This window comes from Nyctereutes procyonoides, unplaced genomic scaffold (genome assembly GCF_905146905.1).
Source record: "Nyctereutes procyonoides isolate TBG_1078 unplaced genomic scaffold, NYPRO_anot_genome, whole genome shotgun sequence".
NCBI lineage: Eukaryota > Metazoa > Chordata > Mammalia > Carnivora > Canidae > Nyctereutes > Nyctereutes procyonoides.
The window spans coordinates 22,094,936-22,115,554 of NW_026575024.1; the positions used below are offsets into that span (position 1 = coordinate 22,094,936).

The 20,619-nt window shown below is 40.2% G+C and overlaps 1 protein-coding gene across 1 annotated transcript in view; it reads left to right on the forward strand.

Annotated features, from left to right (window-relative positions):
- The window catches only part of MROH8 (maestro heat like repeat family member 8), a 57,450-nt gene that overhangs the window by 21,642 nt on the left and 15,189 nt on the right, over positions 1 to 20,619 (forward strand). Inside the window, exons 8-13 of the mRNA XM_055343368.1 lie at positions 1,143 to 1,247; positions 5,116 to 5,251; positions 6,790 to 6,908; positions 10,083 to 10,235; positions 13,907 to 14,067; positions 18,032 to 18,167. Coding sequence (XP_055199343.1) covers positions 1,143 to 1,247; positions 5,116 to 5,251; positions 6,790 to 6,908; positions 10,083 to 10,235; positions 13,907 to 14,067; positions 18,032 to 18,167 — 810 coding nt within the window. The remainder of the gene's footprint in view (positions 1 to 1,142; positions 1,248 to 5,115; positions 5,252 to 6,789; positions 6,909 to 10,082; positions 10,236 to 13,906; positions 14,068 to 18,031; positions 18,168 to 20,619) is intronic.

Here is a 20,619-nt window from a genome sequence, read left to right on the forward strand (position 1 = left end):
AGCCAGACTTGGCTTCAAAGGCTGACTCTGTGACATTCATGGGTTATAAATTCAGCAAAGAATGTGACCTTTCAGAGTCTCATTGCTTCACTTTGAAATTGAGATTATAATTATGGTGAGTATTGAATAAATGGCCTTCAGTAAGTGGCTTAATGGTTCCTAGAATTATTCCTTAAATTCCTATTGCTTACTGCCATAAAAAGGTTTCAATCAGCGACCAGAGAACAGTCAGCCTCATGAGTGAGTAAATAGGCAAGTGTCTATCAGGCAGGATTCAAGGGTCATTAACAACCCTCGATCCCCACCTGTACCCACTCCGGCACCTGCCATTCTGTCATTAGGGATTTGGTCATTGGAGCGCATTCGCTGCAGTTCAAGCGTCTTGCTCTCTTGCCCCTTTTAAAGATGCAGATATCCCAGAAAGGAATAACCCTTTAAATTATTATTAATCATCTGTGCCTAAGTGTAAATGAACATTTATCTTTGCCACAACTGCCCTTAACATTTCTCATTCCTCTTCTATTTGTACATCAACACTCCAGCCAGATTGATTTCTCTCCTTTATCCAGTTGTGCCTTGTACTTTTCTGTGTTGGTATCTTAATTCAAGCTGTTTCTTCTGCCTAAAATGCCACCTGGGTTTTGTTTGTTTTTTTGCCACATGGGGCCATGAAATGTCACCTTTTTTGTAAAGCTTCTACTCATGAATGTTACCTTCTCCAGGAATCCTTCCCTATTACAGGCAGATGCAATTTCTCCATCCTCAGAGTTCTTTTTTTTTTTCTCTCAGAGTTCTTTAATAGCACATCATTGATTTTCTTTCCTTCCAAAGCAGATTTCAGAAGGCTGAAAACATACAGGAGAATGGAATAAATAATTGAAGAAAGTGGGGTAAAGGGAAAATAAGTGCAGAAAATAAGCTTCTGTAGAAGCCAGCCCACCTGACCGCAAATCTTGATACCTTGTTTGCCTTCCTACCACTTGCATTTCCAACCCAAACTGGCATATCATTTAGGAGGACATTTTCAGATATAGTAGTGACCTGTAGACCTTTTCTCTCCATATTTTCTTCAAAGCAGAATAAAGGTGTTATCCAAAATCTTCCTGGTAAACCATTTAGGCTCCCCACCTTTTTTTCCACAGCAAATGGACCCCTGGTTACAATCAACCAAAGATCATGAGCGGGAACGGGCCACAGCCAGCATGGCTCAAGTTCTAAAGTGCTTATCCAGACATCTCAGCTTGAAGGTAAGCAGCCCTTCAGTCACAGAGGGAGAAGGATCCAAAGCCATCCTATTACTGCCTATTTCCCCTCCTATTTTTTCCCCTCCTATTTATGATTCCCCAAACTGGTAACTCAGTTATGCCCCCATGTAATATCATAGCACTTAGCATCATTCACATATCTGCCCCTCTAAAATTTGAGCAGTTTGGGGTCAGGTACTACGTTTATTAGTCTTGCATCCCTGTTGCTTAACACAAGAGCTGGATCATAACAATATAGTAAATATCCTTGAATGAATGAATGAATAAATAAATGTGACCTAAAAATGTCTGAGGGTCCACAGTGGCCTAGACTCTGTGCAGTTTTGTATTTGAAGTAATAAAGTCCAGCAGCAAATGGAAGGAATTCAATTTAAAGACCTCCCAGCATCTCACAGAGAAAGGTTCTGAGGCTCTTCCTTTTAAATCCTCTCATTTGTCTCTTTCCTCTCTCACTTCTCAGTTCTTCAGAATACTTCCCATACCTCCTGAAAAGAGTTCCTCAAAACTAAGATCCTCCTTCCTGGATCCACTCCTTCCTTCCTTCCTTCCTTCCTTCCTTCCTTCCTTCCTTCCTTTCTTTCTTTCTTTCTTTTTAATGATTTTATTTATTTATTCATGAGAAAGAGAGAGAGAGAGAGGCAGAGACACAGGCAGAGGGAGAAGCAGGCTCCATGCAGGGATCCTGACATGGGACTTGATCCTGGGTCCCCAGGATCACACCCTGAGCTGAAGGCAGCACTAAACCGCTGAGCCACCAGGACTGCCCCCATTCCTTTCTTCATCTGTGAATCTTTCCTCTCTCCTAGTGGGTCTTCTGGGCACTAGAGCCTCTCCTGTTCTCCAGCCATCATTTCTCCAAGTGTGTAAGAAGGCCCAGGAAGGGGCACCTGGGGGGTTCAGTCAGTTAAGCACCTGCCTTCGGCTCAGGTCATGATCTCAGGCTCCTGGGATTGAGCCCCACATCAGGCTCCCTGTTCAGTGGGGAGTCTGCTTCTCCCTCTCCCTCTGCCTGCTGTTCCCCTTACTTGCATTCTCTTTCTTTCTGTCAAATAAATAAGATCTTTAAAGAAGGCCCAGGAATTGGAAGAGAAGTTGGTGGGGTAGGAATACTAGGTCCTAATGCTAATTTTCCTTAGAGAATTTGCCCTTGATATAAATATTCTAACAGGCATGCTTATTAAAAGGATGGCATCCCACTAACTTTCTTATTTCTCATGTTGGAAATACATCCCAATTTTCCACCTCCTTACTGAAGGAAGTTTGGTCCCTCAAACTGTTCTACTTCCTCTTTTCTCTCTTTAGTCAATGAAAATGAGTCACTGCTAGCCCTCACTGACTTCCTTGTGATTCTGTCATCACATTGTTTTCCTTCTACATTCCTCCACCTCTAGTTTTGGCTGCAGACTAAAGAAGAGTTTCAAATGACTCCCTCTTACTCATAATCTGTCTCGGGCCTGAAGATCTTCCTTAGTGTTTTCTTCCTATAGGAAGAACTGCTAATCTAAGGCTGTTAAATCCAGGTGCCATTGGAGTCTCTGAACATCTGGAAAGCTGTAGGCAGAATTTTGCACAGTGTAGTCTTCCGGAGTTTTCTGCAGAAGGTCCATAGCTTTTCTTAAATCAACTTAATTGAGTTGTTGTCTTGCAGAGATAGCCAGTGTTAACAATTCTGTTTATTCTTTCAGGGAACAATTGTGCATGAGTGTGCACTTTAGTCCCTCTGCATGTAGCCAGAGTTATCATCTTGAAACTCCTGTCACTCTCGATGCAATGATTTCCACCTATTCCTAAAATACAGGGTGTTGTATGATCTAGTTCCTGCCTGCCTCCTTGCACTCCCTGACTTACTCCAGCCGCACTGGCCCTCCTTTATGTTCCTTATTATATAAAGCTCTTCCTGCCTCATGGCCTTTGCACTTACTACTTCCTCTGCTTGGAATGACCTTCCCCAGCTCTTCACATAAGTAACTCCTCCTCATTCTTTAGTGCTTATTTCAAATGCTTCCACCTCAAAAAGGTCTTTGCTTACAAACAGATCTATGCTTAGACTCTGTCTCATTGCTTTCTTTTCTTCTTAGGGCTTCTTAGGATCAGAGATGATCTTGTTTGTTTATTGATTTATTGTCTGTTTTTTTTTCTCGGGCAGTGTAAATTCCATTGATTATGCCTGTCTTTTTCACCAGAGCATGCCCAGCACCTAATACAGAATATGTTACATAGTAGATGTCAATTAAATATGCATTCAGTAAATGCGAATCAGTTCGTGTTCCTTCTCTGTTCAGAACTCTCCAATGGTTTCCCATCTCACATAGGAAAAAAACAAAAATCCTTACAGTATTCTCTAAGTTGCTATACCACCTACCTCATCTACCTCCTATTTCTTTTGCTCTTGTTAACTCCAGCCAACCTCACCTACTTGTTCCTCAGAAACACCAAACACACTCCTTTCTCTCTGCGCTTGCTATTCTCTCTGCCTGGAATGCTTGTCTCCCAGATATCTATGTGGCTCAATCCCTCATCTCAACATAAGTGAGGTCTTCCCTCATCACTCTAAAACAGCAGTTCCTGTCTTTTTTCTGTGCATTTTTTTCACCACAGCATTTATCACCATTTAATACATAATAAATTTTACTTCTTTGTTATTTTGTTTTCCTCTAAGTAGAATGTCACCTCCATGAACAAGGATGTTATCTTTTTGTTCACAGCTTGTATCCCCAGTCATAGAACCCTAGCCATAAATGTCATACTCATAACCAATTCCTGGTACATAAGTGACACTCAGTATTTGTTGACTAGATGAGTAGTTATATCAGTAAACAAAAGACATTCCACAGCTGTCTTTGTTAATTTACTTTTTTCACTATTTATTTTGAAATATATTCTTTTTCTGGTATGGTTTTTGCCACCTATATTTTCATAATAAGGCAAAATATCAATAAACAAGTTTTTAAAATTGTATTAAATGGTGCAGCTCAACTTTGCATCCAACTTTCTCACTTAGCAGACCAGCACATTTTCCCACCTTATCATAAATTCCTACAATACTTGATTCCTAATGGTTATATTCATAGAGTGGTTGTACCATAGTTCTCTTTACTATTGGGCAATTATTTCCAACATGTGGTTTTTAAAAATAGTACTAGAATGAATATCTTTATATATAAAGCTTTTTCATTTTTCAGATTGCTGATTTGGGTTAGGATTTGTCCTATTTAATACCATCTGATGAACATAGTGTAACTACACATGTTAAATGTTTAACCTAAAGAGATCCAAGGGGGATCCCTGGGTGGCGCAGCGGTTTGGCGCCTGCCTTTTGCCCAGGGCGCGATCCTGGAGATCCGGGATCGAATCCCACGTCGGGCTTCCGGTGCATGGAGCCTGCTTCTCCCTCTGCCTGTGTCTCTGCCTCTCTCTGTGTGTGTGTGTGACTATCATAAATAAATAAAAAAAAATTTAAAAAAATCCTTTCTTAAAAAATAAATAAAAAATAAAGAGATCCAAGGGCTAGGGGCACCTGGGTGGCTCAGTCAGTTAAGTGTCTGCTTTCAGCTCAGGTCCTGATCCCATGGTCCTGGGATGGAGTCCCACATTGGGCACCCTGCTCCGTGGGGAATCTGGCTCTCCTTCTCCCCCCCTGCTCATGCTCTTTCTCACTCTCTCTCTCAAATATATAAATAAAATCTTAAAAAAAATAAATTTCTTCATTTAAAAAAAAGAGATCCAAGGGCTGAATGTGACTCTTGCACTTTCCTGAGTAGGGGATAGAAGTGGAATTACTTCTCAATAACTCTAAGGCATAAAATGTACCTGTTATGCTAATGGTATTTTTCTTTTTCTTCCTAACCAGCTTCCACTGAGATTCCAAAGGCTTGGGCACTTCGTGGCTCTGATGGCACTGCTGTGTGGGGACTCAGTGACAGAGGTAGCTGAGGAGGCCGCAGAGGGCATGCACTGCCTGCTGCATGTCACCTTGAGGCTGAAGTGTAAGGCGCTGCTAAAGGCAGCCACTCCCTGAATCAATCCTCCAGCACAGTGCAAGCACCAATCCTCTTTGTGCCCTCATTCCACACACTCCAGAAAAACTTTTTACGGTAGTTTAGCAACAGAGAGGTACATAGTCCACAGGCGGAGATGAAGCAACATTGACTTAATCATTAGAATCAGAACACTGGATCAGACCCATCAGTGTCAGCCATCTGCATGGCTGTGGAGTTGGAGGAGCTAAACATGTGGTCCTGTGGACAAACTGGATTAGTTTGGCCAGAAGTGGAGGAAGCTCTTGACATCATATGGGCCTTCACTTACATATTTATCCCACATATATTTTCTGAGTGCTTACTCAGGATCTGACAGTAACCAGAACACAAGAGGTCCAGTCCTTACATAGCACGTAGTCTAGTGGGAGAATCAAACAATCAAAGAATCAATAAAAAACTGTTATTATAAACAAAAATAAGTGCTAAAGGAGAATTGCAGGGGCCATGAGAAAGAATCGCATCTAGTGGTGAGGTTCAGAAAGGGCCTCTCTGAAGATAAACTGAAAAATAAGAAACATTAGCCAGGAGAAGATGTAAGAAGAGCATATTGGGCAGAGGAAACAGGAGGTATAGACTTAAGGAGTTTGAAAAATAGAAAAGGGGCCATTGTGATCAAAGAATGGATCATTGGCCTCCCAGGTACAAGAGGCTTTAGAAGAATATCTAGCTCTATGTCCTCCCCACCAAGCTTGAGTCTCAGTCTACTCTACCTCCACCAAGTAGTTGCCCTGTCTGGGCTTTTTCATCCCAAGGGTAAGGAAGCTCTATGGTTCCCAAAACTATAATCACATCTCTGGGTAGCTCTGAGTATGAGGAATGTCTACCAAGATATATAGCCAAGGAAATACAACTGATTATTCATTAAACAAATATCTATGAAGCACTTCCTGATCTAGGGGTACATTGGTAAACAAGACAGATGAAGTACCTTCCCCAAAGAATTTATTTGCCAGTTGGAGAGACAGTGTCCTCAACCAAGCACTCAAGGACTTCCCATAAATAAATCTCCAACAAACATGAGTCACAATGCAACATAGAAACAAAGCACTATGAGGGAGTATTGGCAGACTCAATACTCAGCAAAGCTAGACACAAAGAGTTCTGGTATCGGCATTATCAGATACTGCATAATTGTATGATTTTTTATGGGGACCTAAGCTTCATAGGGAGACCCCTTAAAAGTCCTCACCAGTAGTGGAATGGTTTGGGATAGTTGTCTCCCAAATCACTCAAAAGCTCTGCTCTTACAGAAAGCTCTTTTCTTTTTCTTTCAGCCTTTTTAATATATTGTCTGACAACAGAAGGGAAACAAATCAGCCTTCAGATTAACACACTCTTCACCCCCCAGCCACTTTGATCTAAGTGAGAAAGATAAGAAGGATGAGTTCTTAGGATTCACTTCAACCTGGGGATTGATCAGACTTGCAAAATCAAGAAAAAGGAAATAAGCCAGAAAGTATTAATATTTCATGTTTTCTTCTCAGGTACCATTCATGACAAGAAAAATCACCCAAACTTGAGAAGAGCAATGAAAAAGTGTCAAGAGCTCCTAGAACTCTACAGTATTAAACAGTTCTATAGTTGTCCCTTCAAAATTGCCCAGGTAATCAGAATGGCTAAAATTATAAAGACAACTTGAAATGTTGGAGAGGATAGGAAATAACCAGAAGTCTCATACATATTGTCATGACAAAGTAAAATGGTAAAACTACTTCGGGAAAAGTTCTTATAATTTCTTATAAAACTAAACATACAAGATTGCCCAGAGAATTTGCTCTCTAAACTTTCCATAGTTTGGAGATGAGGCACTGTGGTTGTGACTCTTAGACACCTTGCCCTATTAGTTAAATGGCTTAGGTCAACCTGGCAGTGGGACCAGTATCACTGGTCTTCAGATAAGCTCTGTTCCCATTGATTGCTCTGCTAACCTTAGCCAGCCTCTTGCAAATGTAAACTCTTGTCCAAAACAGAGCTGCCAGAGGCTGTAGTTGACCCAACAGGCCATACGCTTTTAAATTAATATATGTATTCATTATGCAACAACTATTTAAGATTCAACTAGGTATGCAGTACTCTGTTAGAGGATAGAGGAAGAAAGAAAACCCACAGGGGTCTAAAGTGTCAGGCAGTTTAAATTCTCTATGCATCTGTTTCCTCATCTGTACAGAGCATCTGTAAGAATTGGGTTGTAAGAGTTAAATGAGATATTGTATGAAAAATGTTCTGCTTAGTGCCTGTCATATAGTAAGTGCCCAGTAAATTATGCCTGTTATAATCATGTGAAAGACTTTATACACTGCCGAGTACAATGAGAAGCAAAATGAAACATGCTTTTATTCTTATATTTTTATTATTCTTTAAATTTTTATTTAAATTCAATTAAATAAAATATAATGTGTTATTGGTTTCAGAGGTAGAGGTCAGTGATTCATCAGGCTTATATAATACCCAGTCCTAATCATATCACATGCCCTCCTTAATGTTCATCACCCAGTTACCCCATTCCTCCACCCTCTTCCCCTCCAGCAACCCTCAATTTGTTTCCTATGATTAAGAGTCTATTATGGTTTGTCTCCCTCTCTGATTTTGTCTTGTTTTATTTTTTCCTCTCTTCCCCTATGGTCCTTTGTTTTGTTTCTTAAATTCCACATTTGAGTGAGACCATATAATTGTCTCTTTCTGATTGGCTCATTTTGCTTAGCATAATACACTCTAGTTCCATTGACATGGTTGCAAATGGCAAGATTTCATTTTTTTGATGGCTGAGTAGTATTCTGTTGGATATATACCACATCTTTATCCATTCATTTGTTGATGGACATCTGGACTCTTTCCATAGTTTGTCTATATTTGGCATTGTTGCTATAAACATTGGGGTGCAGGTGCCCCATAAGATCACTACATTTGTATCTGTAGGATAAATACCCAGTAGTGCAGTTGCTGGGTTGTACGGTAGCTCTATTTTCAAGTTTTTGAGAAACCTCCATACTGTTTTACAGAGTGGCTGTACTAGCTTGCATTCCTACCAACAGTGTAAGATGGTTCCCCTTTCTCTGCATCTTCACCAACATCTGTCATTTCCTGACTTGTTAATTTTAGCCATTCTGACTGGTGTGAGGTGGTATCTCATTGTGGTTTTGATTTGTTGTTGTTGTTGTTTTTTAAAAATTTTATCTGTCTATTCATGAGAAACACAGAGAGAGGCAGATACACAGGCAGAGGGAGAAGCAGGCTCCACACAGGGAGCCTGATGCAGGACTCGATCCCGGGACCCAGGATCACTCCCTGAGCCAAAGGCAGACACCCTACTGCTGAGCCACCCAGGCGTACCGTCCCATGTGGTTTTGATTTGTATTTCCCTAATGCTAAGTGATATGGAGCACTTTTTCATGTATCTGTTGGCCGTTTGTGTGTCTTCTTTGAAGAAATGTCTGCTCGTGTTTACTGCCCATTTCCTGATTGGATTATTTGTTCTTTGGGTTTTGAGTTTAATAAGTTCTTTATAGATTTTGGGTACTAGCTCTTTATCTGATATGTCATTTGCAAATATCTTCTCCCATTCTGTAGGTTGCATTTTGGTTTTGTCGACTGTTTCCTTTGCTGTGCAGGAGCTTTTTATCTTGATAAAGTCCCAGTAGTTCATTTTTGCCCTTGTTTCCCTTGCCTTTGGAGATGTGATTAGCAAGAAGTTGCTTGGCCAAGGTCACACAGGTTGCTGCCTGTGATCTTCCTCTAGGATTGTGATAGATTCCTATCTGACATTTAGGTCTTTCATCCATTTTGAGTCTATTTTTGTGTATGGTTTGAAAAAATGGTCCAGTTTCATTCTTCTGCATGTGGTTATCCAATTTTCCCAACCTCATTTGTGGAAGAGATTGTCTTTTTTCCATTGGACATTCTTTCCTGCTCGGTCGAAGATTAGCTGACCACAGAGTTGAGGGTCCATTTCTGAGTTCTCTGTTCTATTCAATTGATCTATATGTCCGTTTTTGTGCCAGCTGATGATTTCAGCTTCTTTTTTTTTTTTTTTTATTTAGTTATGATAGTCACAGAGAGAGAGAGAGAGAGGCAGAGACACAGGCAGAGGGAGAAGCAGGCTCCATGCACCGGAAGCCCAACGTGGGATTCGATCCCGGGCCTCCAGGATCGCGCCCTGGGCCAAAGGCAGGCGCCAAACCGCTGCGCCACCCAGGGATCCCTGATTTCAGCTTTTTTATAAAGCTTGACATCTAGAATTGTGATGCCACCAGTTTTGGTTTTCTTTTTCAGTATTCCTTTGGCTATTCAGGGTCTTTTCTGGTTCCATATAAATTTTAGGATTATTTGTTCCAGCTCTGTGAAATAAGTTGTTGGTATTTTGATAGGGATTGCATTGAATGTATAAATTGTTCTAGGTAGCATAATTCTTTTAATATATTGTCGCCAGCCAAAGTAATTTAGCTATGCCTGGGACCCTTTGAGCTGTATAGCCCTGAAGCCTTTCCTTTAGTTCTGTTCCTATAAAAGTGTGACTCTTTCTGAGGATCTCAGTAAACAAACAAACAAACAAACAAACAAAACAACTCTTTCTAAAAATCAGAACTGTAAAAAGCCACACAAAGACTGTAGTGGGCATTTGGGTTGCTTCTAGCTTTTCACTTTTGTAAAGAAGACTGAAAAACAGCCTTGTACATATTTGTAGGTCTCTCTGATTAACATAAAATTGAAATAATATTCCTTATTCAAGGTTCTATCATACTAAGTCTCTTGAAAATTCATCTTCCCTGAATCATTTCAGATCTTTGAAGCTTTTCTCAATTCAAATGAGCTCTTCCAGTTTGTAATGACTACATTGGATGGCCTGGAAAATCTGAAACATCCCTGCACCCAGAAATCAGCAGGAGAATTGCTGATAACAATGGTGAAAAATGCAGAGTCCCGATTTGAGAAGGTAAAAAGCTCAGTTTCCTGGGTTTGAAATATCAGCAAAACCCCTCCCCTCCTGTACCTGCTGCGGTGTCTTCTGCTGCTCCTGTTCACAGAGAGTAACAACTGAAGGGTCCCCGAGCCCATGAGTCTGTGAGACTTCCATTCAATAAGCATGTAATAAACAGTCATCGATGGGGATCCCTGGGTGGCTCAGTGGTTTAGCGCCTGCCTTCGGCCCAGGGTGTGATCCTGGAGTCCCGGGATCAAGTCCCACGTCAGGCTCCCGACATGGAGCCTGCTTCTCCCTCCGCCTGTGTCTCTGCCTCTCTCTCTATGTCTATCATTAAATAAATAAATGAATAAACCTTTAAAAAATAAAAAAATTAAAAAAAAATAAATAGTCATTGAATATGCAACTAGAGATGGATAGTTTTAAAATCCAAGGTGTGCTCCATATTTTCCAAAACAGTATAGTTTGGAAGGAAGATATAATTAGCACTTATGAGAATGGTAACTTCAATTTAGATCCCCATCCAGGTTAATTAAAGATATAAAACTTTAAAAAAATCAAGCCATAAGCAATCTTTGAAGGAGGCCAACTTAACTTAGTAAGCTTAAAATCAACAGATTTTATTTAAATGTTTCTAACGTTGACACATCAAGAAATAACAATATAATTATATCACCTAGAAATATTATAGGACATACTGAAAGAGATAAGAGGGCTGAAAATAGTAGTCCCTGGAGAGCATATTTGGAGACTAGGCAGGAGAGAGCTTGGAATACCACTGGACTTCTTAAATTGATACATATTGCACTTTGATAAAAATAAAAATTAATTTTATTTATTTATTTTAAAGATTTTATTTATTTATTCATGAGAGACACACAGAGAGAGGCAGAGACATAGGCAGTGAGAGAAGCAGGCTCCATGCTGGGAGCTGAATGCGGGACTCGATCCCGGGACCCCAAGATCACGCCCTGGGCTGAAGTCAGGTGCTCAACCGCTGAGCTATGCAGGCATCTCAAAATTTAATTTTAAAATGATGAAAACCCACCTGTAACTTACTAAAATAACAAAGATGGAAAAAAAAAAAAACAATGTGATGAGAACATAGTGAGATGGGCCCTTCTATCAGTTGGATGCTTTCAGCTGTAAAAACCACCACTCTAAAAAAAACAAACAAAAAAAAAACAAAAAAAAAACAACAACAACAACAAAACACTACTCTGAGAAGCTTATGCATAATTTAAGTTTAAAGTGCTATCTTTGGGGTGCCTCAGTGGTGCAAGTAGGTTAAGCATCAGACTCTTAGTTTCAGCTCAGGTCGTGATCTCAGGGTCATGAGATTGAGCCCCACATCAGGCTCTGTGCTCAGCATGAAGTCTACTTGAGATTCTCTCCCTCTCCCTCTGTTCCTTTCCCACCTCTGCAGATGCGCCACCCTCTCCATCTCAAATAAATAAATCTTTATAAATTAAGAGTTTCTCTTCTAGTTTAAGAAGTCTGGAAGCAACATATTTTCTAGGGTTGGTTCAGCAACTCCACAGTGTTATAAAAGAGCCAGGGGCTTTTCCATCTGCCACTGTGCCTGTTCATGTAGTCATAAGGTGCTCACAGCAGTCACAGACTTGATGAGCAAATAAGATTATATCCGGCAAAGAAGAAATGTTGCCTTCCTTTTTGTCCCTTGAATCGGGGGGAAAGTGTTTCCCAAAAGCCTCCAGTACATTTTACCCCCGTGTTTCATAATGCTAAAATTACATCACATGCCAGCTTAAGCCAGCTTCTGGCAACTGGGCATAATGACCATTTTATTACAACGGTGTTGAGGACTGCCTCTCTGAGAAGATGACATTTCCACAGAGACTTAAAGCCCTGAGTCTATGAGTGGGCTTAATGGGCCAAGCAGAAAAATGGACCAAAGCCCAATGGTCCCTGTTTCCTTTACCTGAGTATGGAAGGCAAAGGAAACTTTGGGTGGAAGGCAAGTATGAACTCTAGCATTCTCAGAGTCAGAGTAGAACAAAATCCCAACTTCTTTGTAACACTTTTACTAGTTTGGTTATTATAAAATCAATACATAGGAGCACCTGAGTGGCTCAGTTGGTTAAGCGTCTGACTTTGGCTCAGATCATATGATCCTGAGGTCCTGGGATCAAGCCCCAGCATTGGGCTCCCTGCCTAGCAGGGAGTCTGCTTCTCCTTCTGCCTCTGCCTTTGTCCCTCCCCTCTGATCTGTCTCTTGCTCTCTCTCAAATAAAATCTTTAAATACAATCAATACATAGCCATTGAGAAGTTTTATCCCTCCCCTCTGATCTGTCTCTTGCTCTCTCTCAAATAAAATCTTTAAATAAAATCAATACATAGTCATCGAGAAGTTTTACCTTATTTTATTTAAATTCAATTTGCCAACATATAGTATGACACCCAATGCTCATCTCATCATGTGTGCTCCTTAATGCCCATCACCCACTTACCCCATCCCTCTACCCACTTCCCCTTCTGCAACCCTTTGTTTCCCAGAGTTAGGAGTCTCTTATGGTTGGTTTATCTTCCTCTAATTTTTTGTCACTCAGTTCCCCTCCTTCCCTTATGGTCCCTTTCATTATTTCTTATATTCCACATATGAGTGAAACCATAAGATAATTGTCTTTCTCCGACTGACTTATTTCACTCAGCATAATACTCTCCAGTTCCATCCACATTGATGTAAATGGTAGGTATTTATCATTTTTTGAAGGCTGAGTAATATTCCAGTGTGTGTGTGTGTGTGTACGTGTACACACACCACATCTTCTTTATGCATTCATCTGTTGAAGGGCATCATGGATCCTTCCACAGTTTGGCTATTATGGACATTGCTGCTATGAACATTGGGATGCAGGTGTCCTGTTGTTTCCCTACATCTGTATCTGTGAGGTAAATACCCAGTAATGCAATTGCTGGGTCATAGGGTAGCTCTATTTTCAAGTTTTTGAGAAACCTCCACACTGTTTTCCAGAGTGGCTGTACCAGCTGGCATTCCTACCAACAGCACAATAGGGTTCCCCTTTCAGGAGAAATTTTTTAAATATGTAAGGAAAAATTAATATTCTATAATTCAAGTTCACATTAATATCTTTGTATTAAGTTCTTCTGAATAATTTTATATACACCTACATAACACTCCGATATATTTTAAGTAGGTTTTTTTTGTTTGAGAGAAAAAGAGACTGGAGGGAGGAGGAAAGGGAGAGAGTCTTTTTTGTTTTTAAAGATTTTATTTATTTATTCATGACAGACAGAGAAACACAGAGACACAGGCAGAGGAAGAAGCAGGTTCCCCGCAGGGAGTCCAATATGGGACTCGATCCCAGGACCCCGGGATCGCAACCTGAGCCAAAGGTAGATACTCAACCCTTGAGCCACCCAGGTGTCCCTGGGAGAGAGAATCTGAAGCAGACTCCATGATGAACATGAAGCCCAATGTGGGGCTTGATCTCACTACCCATGAGATCATGACCCAAGCCAAAACCAAGAGCGGGACACTCAACCAACCCAGGTGCCCCTTAAATAGTTATGATAAACTTTTTCTAAATACTAAGCATTCTTGTCGTCCCCAGGACCTTTCAGAAATAGCCACGGTATCCTCAGTAACCATCTTTGTCCCACAGGATTAAGGTCTTAATGATTTGTTTTCCTTCTTCAGGTGCCAGAAATTATGAGAGTTATCTGTGCCCGCCTATCCATAATCAGCCAGCCTAGAGTCCGACGACAAATCATAAATACTGTGAGTCTGTTTATCTCCAGGCCTAAGTACACAGATATAGTGATTGGCCACCTTCTGTGTCATCCAGTACCATATGACAGGTAACAGAACCTGGTACAGCCTCTGAATTAAACTGGGGTATGTGACACAGCCCCCCATATTGTGGAACATGATCGTTCTCAAAAATCTAATGATATTCTTGTAGAAGAGATAAGATATAGTCAGATACTTGCAATATAAGTCAGAATATAATGCATAAACATAAGGAAACAATCCAACAAATCCAGAATAAAGAACATTTTATAAGTCAGTTGGACTGAACTCTTCAAAAAAGCTAACGTCATGAAAGAAAAAATGTGCTGGCACATTATTCTAAGTAAAAAGACACTGAAGAGATTTAACCAAATGCAATATGTGAACCTGATTGGATTCTGGATGAAAATAAAAGGTATAAAAGAAAATTTTAAGAAAATGTAGGGTTGTCTGGGTGGCTCATCCACCATGCTTTTTTTAGATTTGTGGCTTTTAGAGTTGGAGGCACCCTGGAAGTTCCAGGAAATCTCTTCTGAGGAAGGCAGTGAGGCACTAGGAGAAGGTTCTAGGCCTCTACTCCCTTCAGTCAGATTGACATCTTTCTTTTTTTCTTTTTTTAATGTAAGCTGTACTCCCAACATGGAGCTCAAACTCATGATCCCAAGATTGAGTTGCAACTGAGCCAACCAGATGCTCCAGAGTGGCATTTCTTTTTGTCTGCTTTATATGTTGTGATTCTGGGTAGTTATTGTATCTTAGCCTTAAACTGTTTGAAAACTGCTTTCAATGAATGGTTCTCACAGTGTCTTGGTGTAGTGCTGAAATTTTATTTTATTTTATTTTATTTTTGCTGATTTTGATTGGTTTAAGTTGAATTTAGATGCTCTACCACTAAATCAAATAAAGGAAGATTTTTACTCATCCAAAGAAAAAAATGAGTTTATATATACAGATATATGTGTGTATATATATATATATATACATACATATATATATATATGTATGTATATATATATATATACATACATGTATATATCTGTATATATATATATCTTTTTTTCTTTTTAAATATTCTTTTGGGCATCTTACTGACTCAGTCGGTAGAGTATGCAACTCTTGATCTCAGGGTTGTAAGTTCAAGCTCCACATTGGGTGTAGAGATTACCTAAAAATAAAATATTTAAAATAAGTTAATTACAATAAAATAAAATATTCTTTTTTATGTTTCTCTAATATGTTACTGTTGATCTTTACTACTTGCTTCAGCTTATCTATACTAGATCCTTATATGAAATATATGATTTAGTACAAAATATTAAATATACTCAGAAATATACTCAGTTATTTTAAAGTATAACTTTAGCATTATTTATTGTTTGTATTCTAACTCTTGGATGACTTTGAGAGCCTACTGCTTTAGATCATATGAGAATTGTGGAATCTCCTAGAAATGGAAATAGCATAGTCAGGAGACTTCATTTTTATTATATTTTTGGTCATTTACCTGAAGTCTGTTAGTTGGTTTACACGCCAATTGGGGTGATTGTTCTTAGGAGTCTCTCAAAGCATCTGCCATTTGCAAGGTGCTGTTTGCCTGGGGAAATAAGGGACAGGACATGGACCCTCCCCTGGAGCAGCACACATTCTGGGAGCAGATACAGGTATATAATAAGATTCCAAAGCAAAATAAGAGAGTTGTATGGAAGCTCGTAGAAGGTGACTTAATTAGATGAAAGATTGGGGAAGGATTTCTAAAAGAAGGGCTGTCCCAAGCTGGGTATTTAGTGTCAGTTAGCCAAGTAGAAGATGAGACGGTGAAAAGGGCATTCTAGACAAAAGTAATAGTAAAACAAAACACAAGGAAGATATGAAACAGGTTGATGAATACCCATTCCCAAAGGGATAATGGACAAACAAAAACCATGTCACACCTACAGAATCAGTATCACTGGAGGTAGAACCTGTTCCATATTTTTAAAAAACTCTCCACATGATTTTTTTCACACTAAATTTTTTAAGCCAGGGATGCCTGGGTGGCTCAGTGGTTAAGCACTGCCCTTCAGCTCAGGGTGTAATCCTGTAGTCCCAGGATTGAGTCCCACATCGGGCTCCCTGCATAGAGCCTGCTTCTCCCTCTGCCTTTGTCTCTGCCTCTCTTTCTCTCTCTCATGAATAAATAAGTAAAATCTTTAAAAAAAAAAGTTTTCTAAACCATTGGCTTATAGGCTAACGTGTATGTTTTCCTAATTCAAATGCATTCCCAGCACAATTACAACTGTGTTCTTTCCAGAAATAATTTTCTATAATCCACTTCCGCAGCTATGAGTCTTTTCAGCATTTCACATTATGTTTCTGACCTTCCCTTTAGGAGTCCTTGAAGACCTTACTTTGTTTTATTCACAGATTAGAATTATTAGAGTTGAGAGTGAAATGTTGGAATAGTCCTTAAGCTTCTCATTTTTTAGAGTGATTCTGATATAGACAGTTGGAAGACCACACTTGCTCTAGTAAAGATACCTAGGTAGATCCTGAAAATAAGAAAATGGATTAAAACCATGAGTAACTCCCATTCTTCCCCCCATAGTACTCCTCTACAGGGTTTATATAACACTCAGGCCCTACCTTTGAGTCAATGATAGAAGAAAAGTTATTACACACTGTCTTTCTTCAAGAAGAGATCTCTTCTAAGGAGAATCAAAGCTTTATTTCTGGGCTTGGACTTGTCCAAAATTTGAGGACCGTAGACTGGATTGAATAAATCTGTCTCTGAATGCCTTCTGTGAGCCTGGCATTGTGCTAGACCTTGAGGGATTCATGGAAGAAAAGCCACCCATCAGATAGACACATACAGAGAACTGAAAGTAGTACATTTAAGATTGAGGCAACCTCTATCCAGGAAAATTCTGAAAAAATATAATAAAAAAAGAAACTTTGAAAGTGTTATGAGGGGATCCCTGGGTGGCGCAGCGGTTTGGCGCCTGCCTTTGGCCCAGGGCGCGATCCTGGAGACCCGGGATCAAATCCCACGTCGGGCTTCTGGTGCATGGAGCCTGCTTCTCCCTCTGCCTGTGTCTCTGCCTCTCTCTCTCTCTGTGACTATCATAAATAAATAAAAAATTTAAAAAAATTAAAAAAAAAAAAAAGAAAGTGTTATGAGAACTCTCATGAGAGACATGGTAAAGCAGCAGCAAAAGCTTCACAGAAGAGATAACATTGGAGCCAGACCTGGAAGAGTGTTGATGGGCACGGGAGAGGACAGTTGGAAAGGGCCTTCCAGGTTCAGGAAATAAGGAAAGGTATAGAGCTGTCAGAGTCCATTGTTAGGGGTGCCTGGGTGGCTCAGTCGATTAAATATCTGCCTTTGGCTCAGGTCATGATCCCGGGGTCCTGGGATTGAGTCCCACATCTGGCTCCCTACCCAGCAGGGAGTTTGCTTCTCCCTTTACCTGTAGCTCCTCCTGCTTATGCCCCACCCCTCTCTCAGATAAATAAAACCTTCTTTTTTTAAAAAAAGTACACTTTTAGTTTGGTAAAGGCAAATGGTCTCGGGTAGCCAGAGCACAGGCATGTGACAGGGAAGTTGTGAGACTAAAAAGGTAAATTAGGACTAATTTTTCCTGAAGTCCACGATGAAGCATAGAACTTGAGATTATAGGGATCCCTGGGTGGCGCAGCGGTTTGGCGCCTGCCTTTGGTCCAGGGCGCGATCCTGGAGACCCGGGATCGAATCCCACGTCGGGCTCCCAGTGCATGGAGCCTGCTTCTCCCTCCGCCTGTGTCTCTGCCTCTCTCTCTCTCTCTGTGACTATCATAAGTAAAAAAAAAAAAAAAAAAAAAAAAAAAGAACTTGAGATTATAAAACCCTGAGAGTAATTGTAATGAAATTAGATAGTAAGTCTTTTGATACCCTGAAGAACTGAACAGAGAGGAAAACCACTTACAGATTGGGTTGCAGATTCTAGAAAGGTTGTGGTTGGTGTGAGCTTAGGATAAGCCATTCTCCTGGACCCTTCTGTTCTTTGGGATTTCTAGGCATCTGGCTGAGTTGTGGAGAACTCTGGAAGTGGAACTGCCCAGCACCACCTGGATTCTGTGGAGACTCCTGAGGAAGCTGCAGAAATGCCATAATGAGCCCACCCATGAGAAGATGGCCTATGTGGCTGTTGCTGTAAGCCATTGAGCTTTGTCCCTCCAACTTCAGCACAATATGCTCCTTTTCTTGGTGTGACTCATCCAACACCCCTTCTAGAGAGTGTCTCTTTTTTATCCCTCTCAAAGTTTGCTTCTTTCACCCATTTATAAATCCATAATGTCTCTACCAAGGGACTGACATGGAGTGGCTTGGGAGAGTGAAGGAATCACTATGATTTAATGAGTTTGGTTTAATCGATGTGGTTAAATGTTCCCTTATCCTTTAAAAAATATGTATCATCTGGGGTGCCCAAGTGACTCAGTCGATTTACTGTCCAACTCTTGATCTCAGCTCAGGTCTTACCTCAGAGTTGTGAATTCAAGCCCCACATTGGTCTCCACTTCAGGCATGGAACCTACTTAAAATAAAGTAAAAGTAGGGACACCTGGGTGGCTCAGCGGTTAAGCATCTGCCTTCAGCTCAGGTCATGATCTCAAGGTCCTGGGATTGAGTCCTGAATCAGGCTCCCTGCAGGGGAAAAAAGAAGTCACATAATACAGAAGAATAAGACATAAAAAAGAAAAGGTCCTCCTTGAGCCAAGATTGGCAAACTTTTTCTATAAATATTTTAGGTTTTCGGGCCACATGATAGTCTCCATAACATGTTCTTTGGTTTAAAAAAAAAAACAAAAAACAGTCTTTTAGGAGTGCCTGGGTGGCTCAGTCAGTTGAGGGTCTACTGTCAGCTCAGGTCATGATCTCAGGGGTCATGAGATGGAACCCCGAAGCAGGCTCCCTGCCTCTGCCTCTTCCCCCTGCTCGTGCATGCACTCACTCTCTCGCATGCGCTCTCTCTCTGCAAATAAATATAATCTTAAAAAAAAACAAGACTTTTTAAAAAAATCTAAAGACCATTCTTAGCCTAGCCTAGCTATATCATCTCCCTAAAAATGAACTTTCTAGAAGTGTTTATACATATATAAATATTTTGTATATGTATTTATTTGGTATACTTTTTCCTCCCATTTTTTTCCTTTTAAGTAGCCTTTTTTTTTTTTTTTTTTTTTTTTAAGAGAGAAAGCGAGCAGGGGGTAGGGCAGAGGGAGAAACAGACACCCCCCTGAGCAGGGAGCCTGACCTGAGGCATGATCCCAGGACCCTGAGATCATGACCTGAGCCGAAGGCACTTAAACAAATGTGCCACCCAGGCACCCCTAGATTTTATTTATTTTTTTAAATTTTTTTTTAAATTTTTATTTATTTATGATAGTCACACACACAGAGAGAGAGAGAGAGAGGCAGAGACACAGGCAGAGAGAGAAGCAGGCTCCATGCACCGGGAGCCCCACGTGGGACTCGATCCCGGTCTCCGGGATCGCGCCCTGGGCCAAAGGCAGGCGCCAAACCGCTGCGCCACCCAGGGATCCCTAGATTTTATTTTTTAGAGTAGTTTTAGATTTACACTAAAACTGAACAGAAAGTACAAAGTTTCTGTATACTTTCTACACGGGCACAGCCTCCCCCACTATCAATATATACTTTTTACTTTATTTTCTTCCCTACCAGTTTATGGTTCAGCTTTCTCTGACCCAAGTTATTATCATACAGGTTTTTTTTTAGCTTCCAAAGTTATTCTGACATCTCTAATCTGCCATTGTGTCCTCTCCTATTCTCTCTTTTCTTGTGGATTTACACCTTTTTTAAAATCCCTATAATGTTATCTTAGTTTTAGGAGTCAGGGCAGATAAAGGCATATATTTAATCATGTTAGTGAATGAAATTGTATGTATATATTAGTAGGATCAAATTAGATATATTATTTAGTGACCTGCTTTTTAAATTTAACAATATATTAACTACTTTTCATATCAAAATTTAAGACTCTGTTATTCTTTTCATAGCTGTATAGTAATTTTTTTATTAACTTCTTAAAAACAGACAATATGTAACATGGTATAAAACCATTCGTTTCATTTCCAAGTTTCCTCTTAGTGAACATTTTAACAATTTTCAAACTATGGCCATAAAAACAGTGCTACAATAAATTTAATCATGCATATATAGATTTTGTTATACATATCCAATTATTATTACTTTCATTTTTTATTTTTTTAAAATAAAGATTTTATTTATTTAGAGGGAGAGAGTGAACACAGCAGGGAGGGGCAGAAGGAGAGGAAGAGAGAGTCTTAAGGAGACTCTGTGCTGAGACCCCCAACACAGGGCTCAATCTTACAACCTGGCCTGAAACCAAGAGTCGGACTCTTAACTGACTATGCCACCCAGGCACTCCAAGCATCCAACTCTTGATCTCAGATCAGGTCTTGATCACAGGATCGTGGGTTCAAGCCCCACATTAGGTTGCACACTGGGCATGGAGCCTAATTTTAAAAGTAATTGGGATGCCTGGGTGGCTCAGTGGTTGAGCGTCTGCCTTTGGCTCAGGGCGTGATCCCGGAGTCCTGGGATCGATCCCACATGGGGCTCC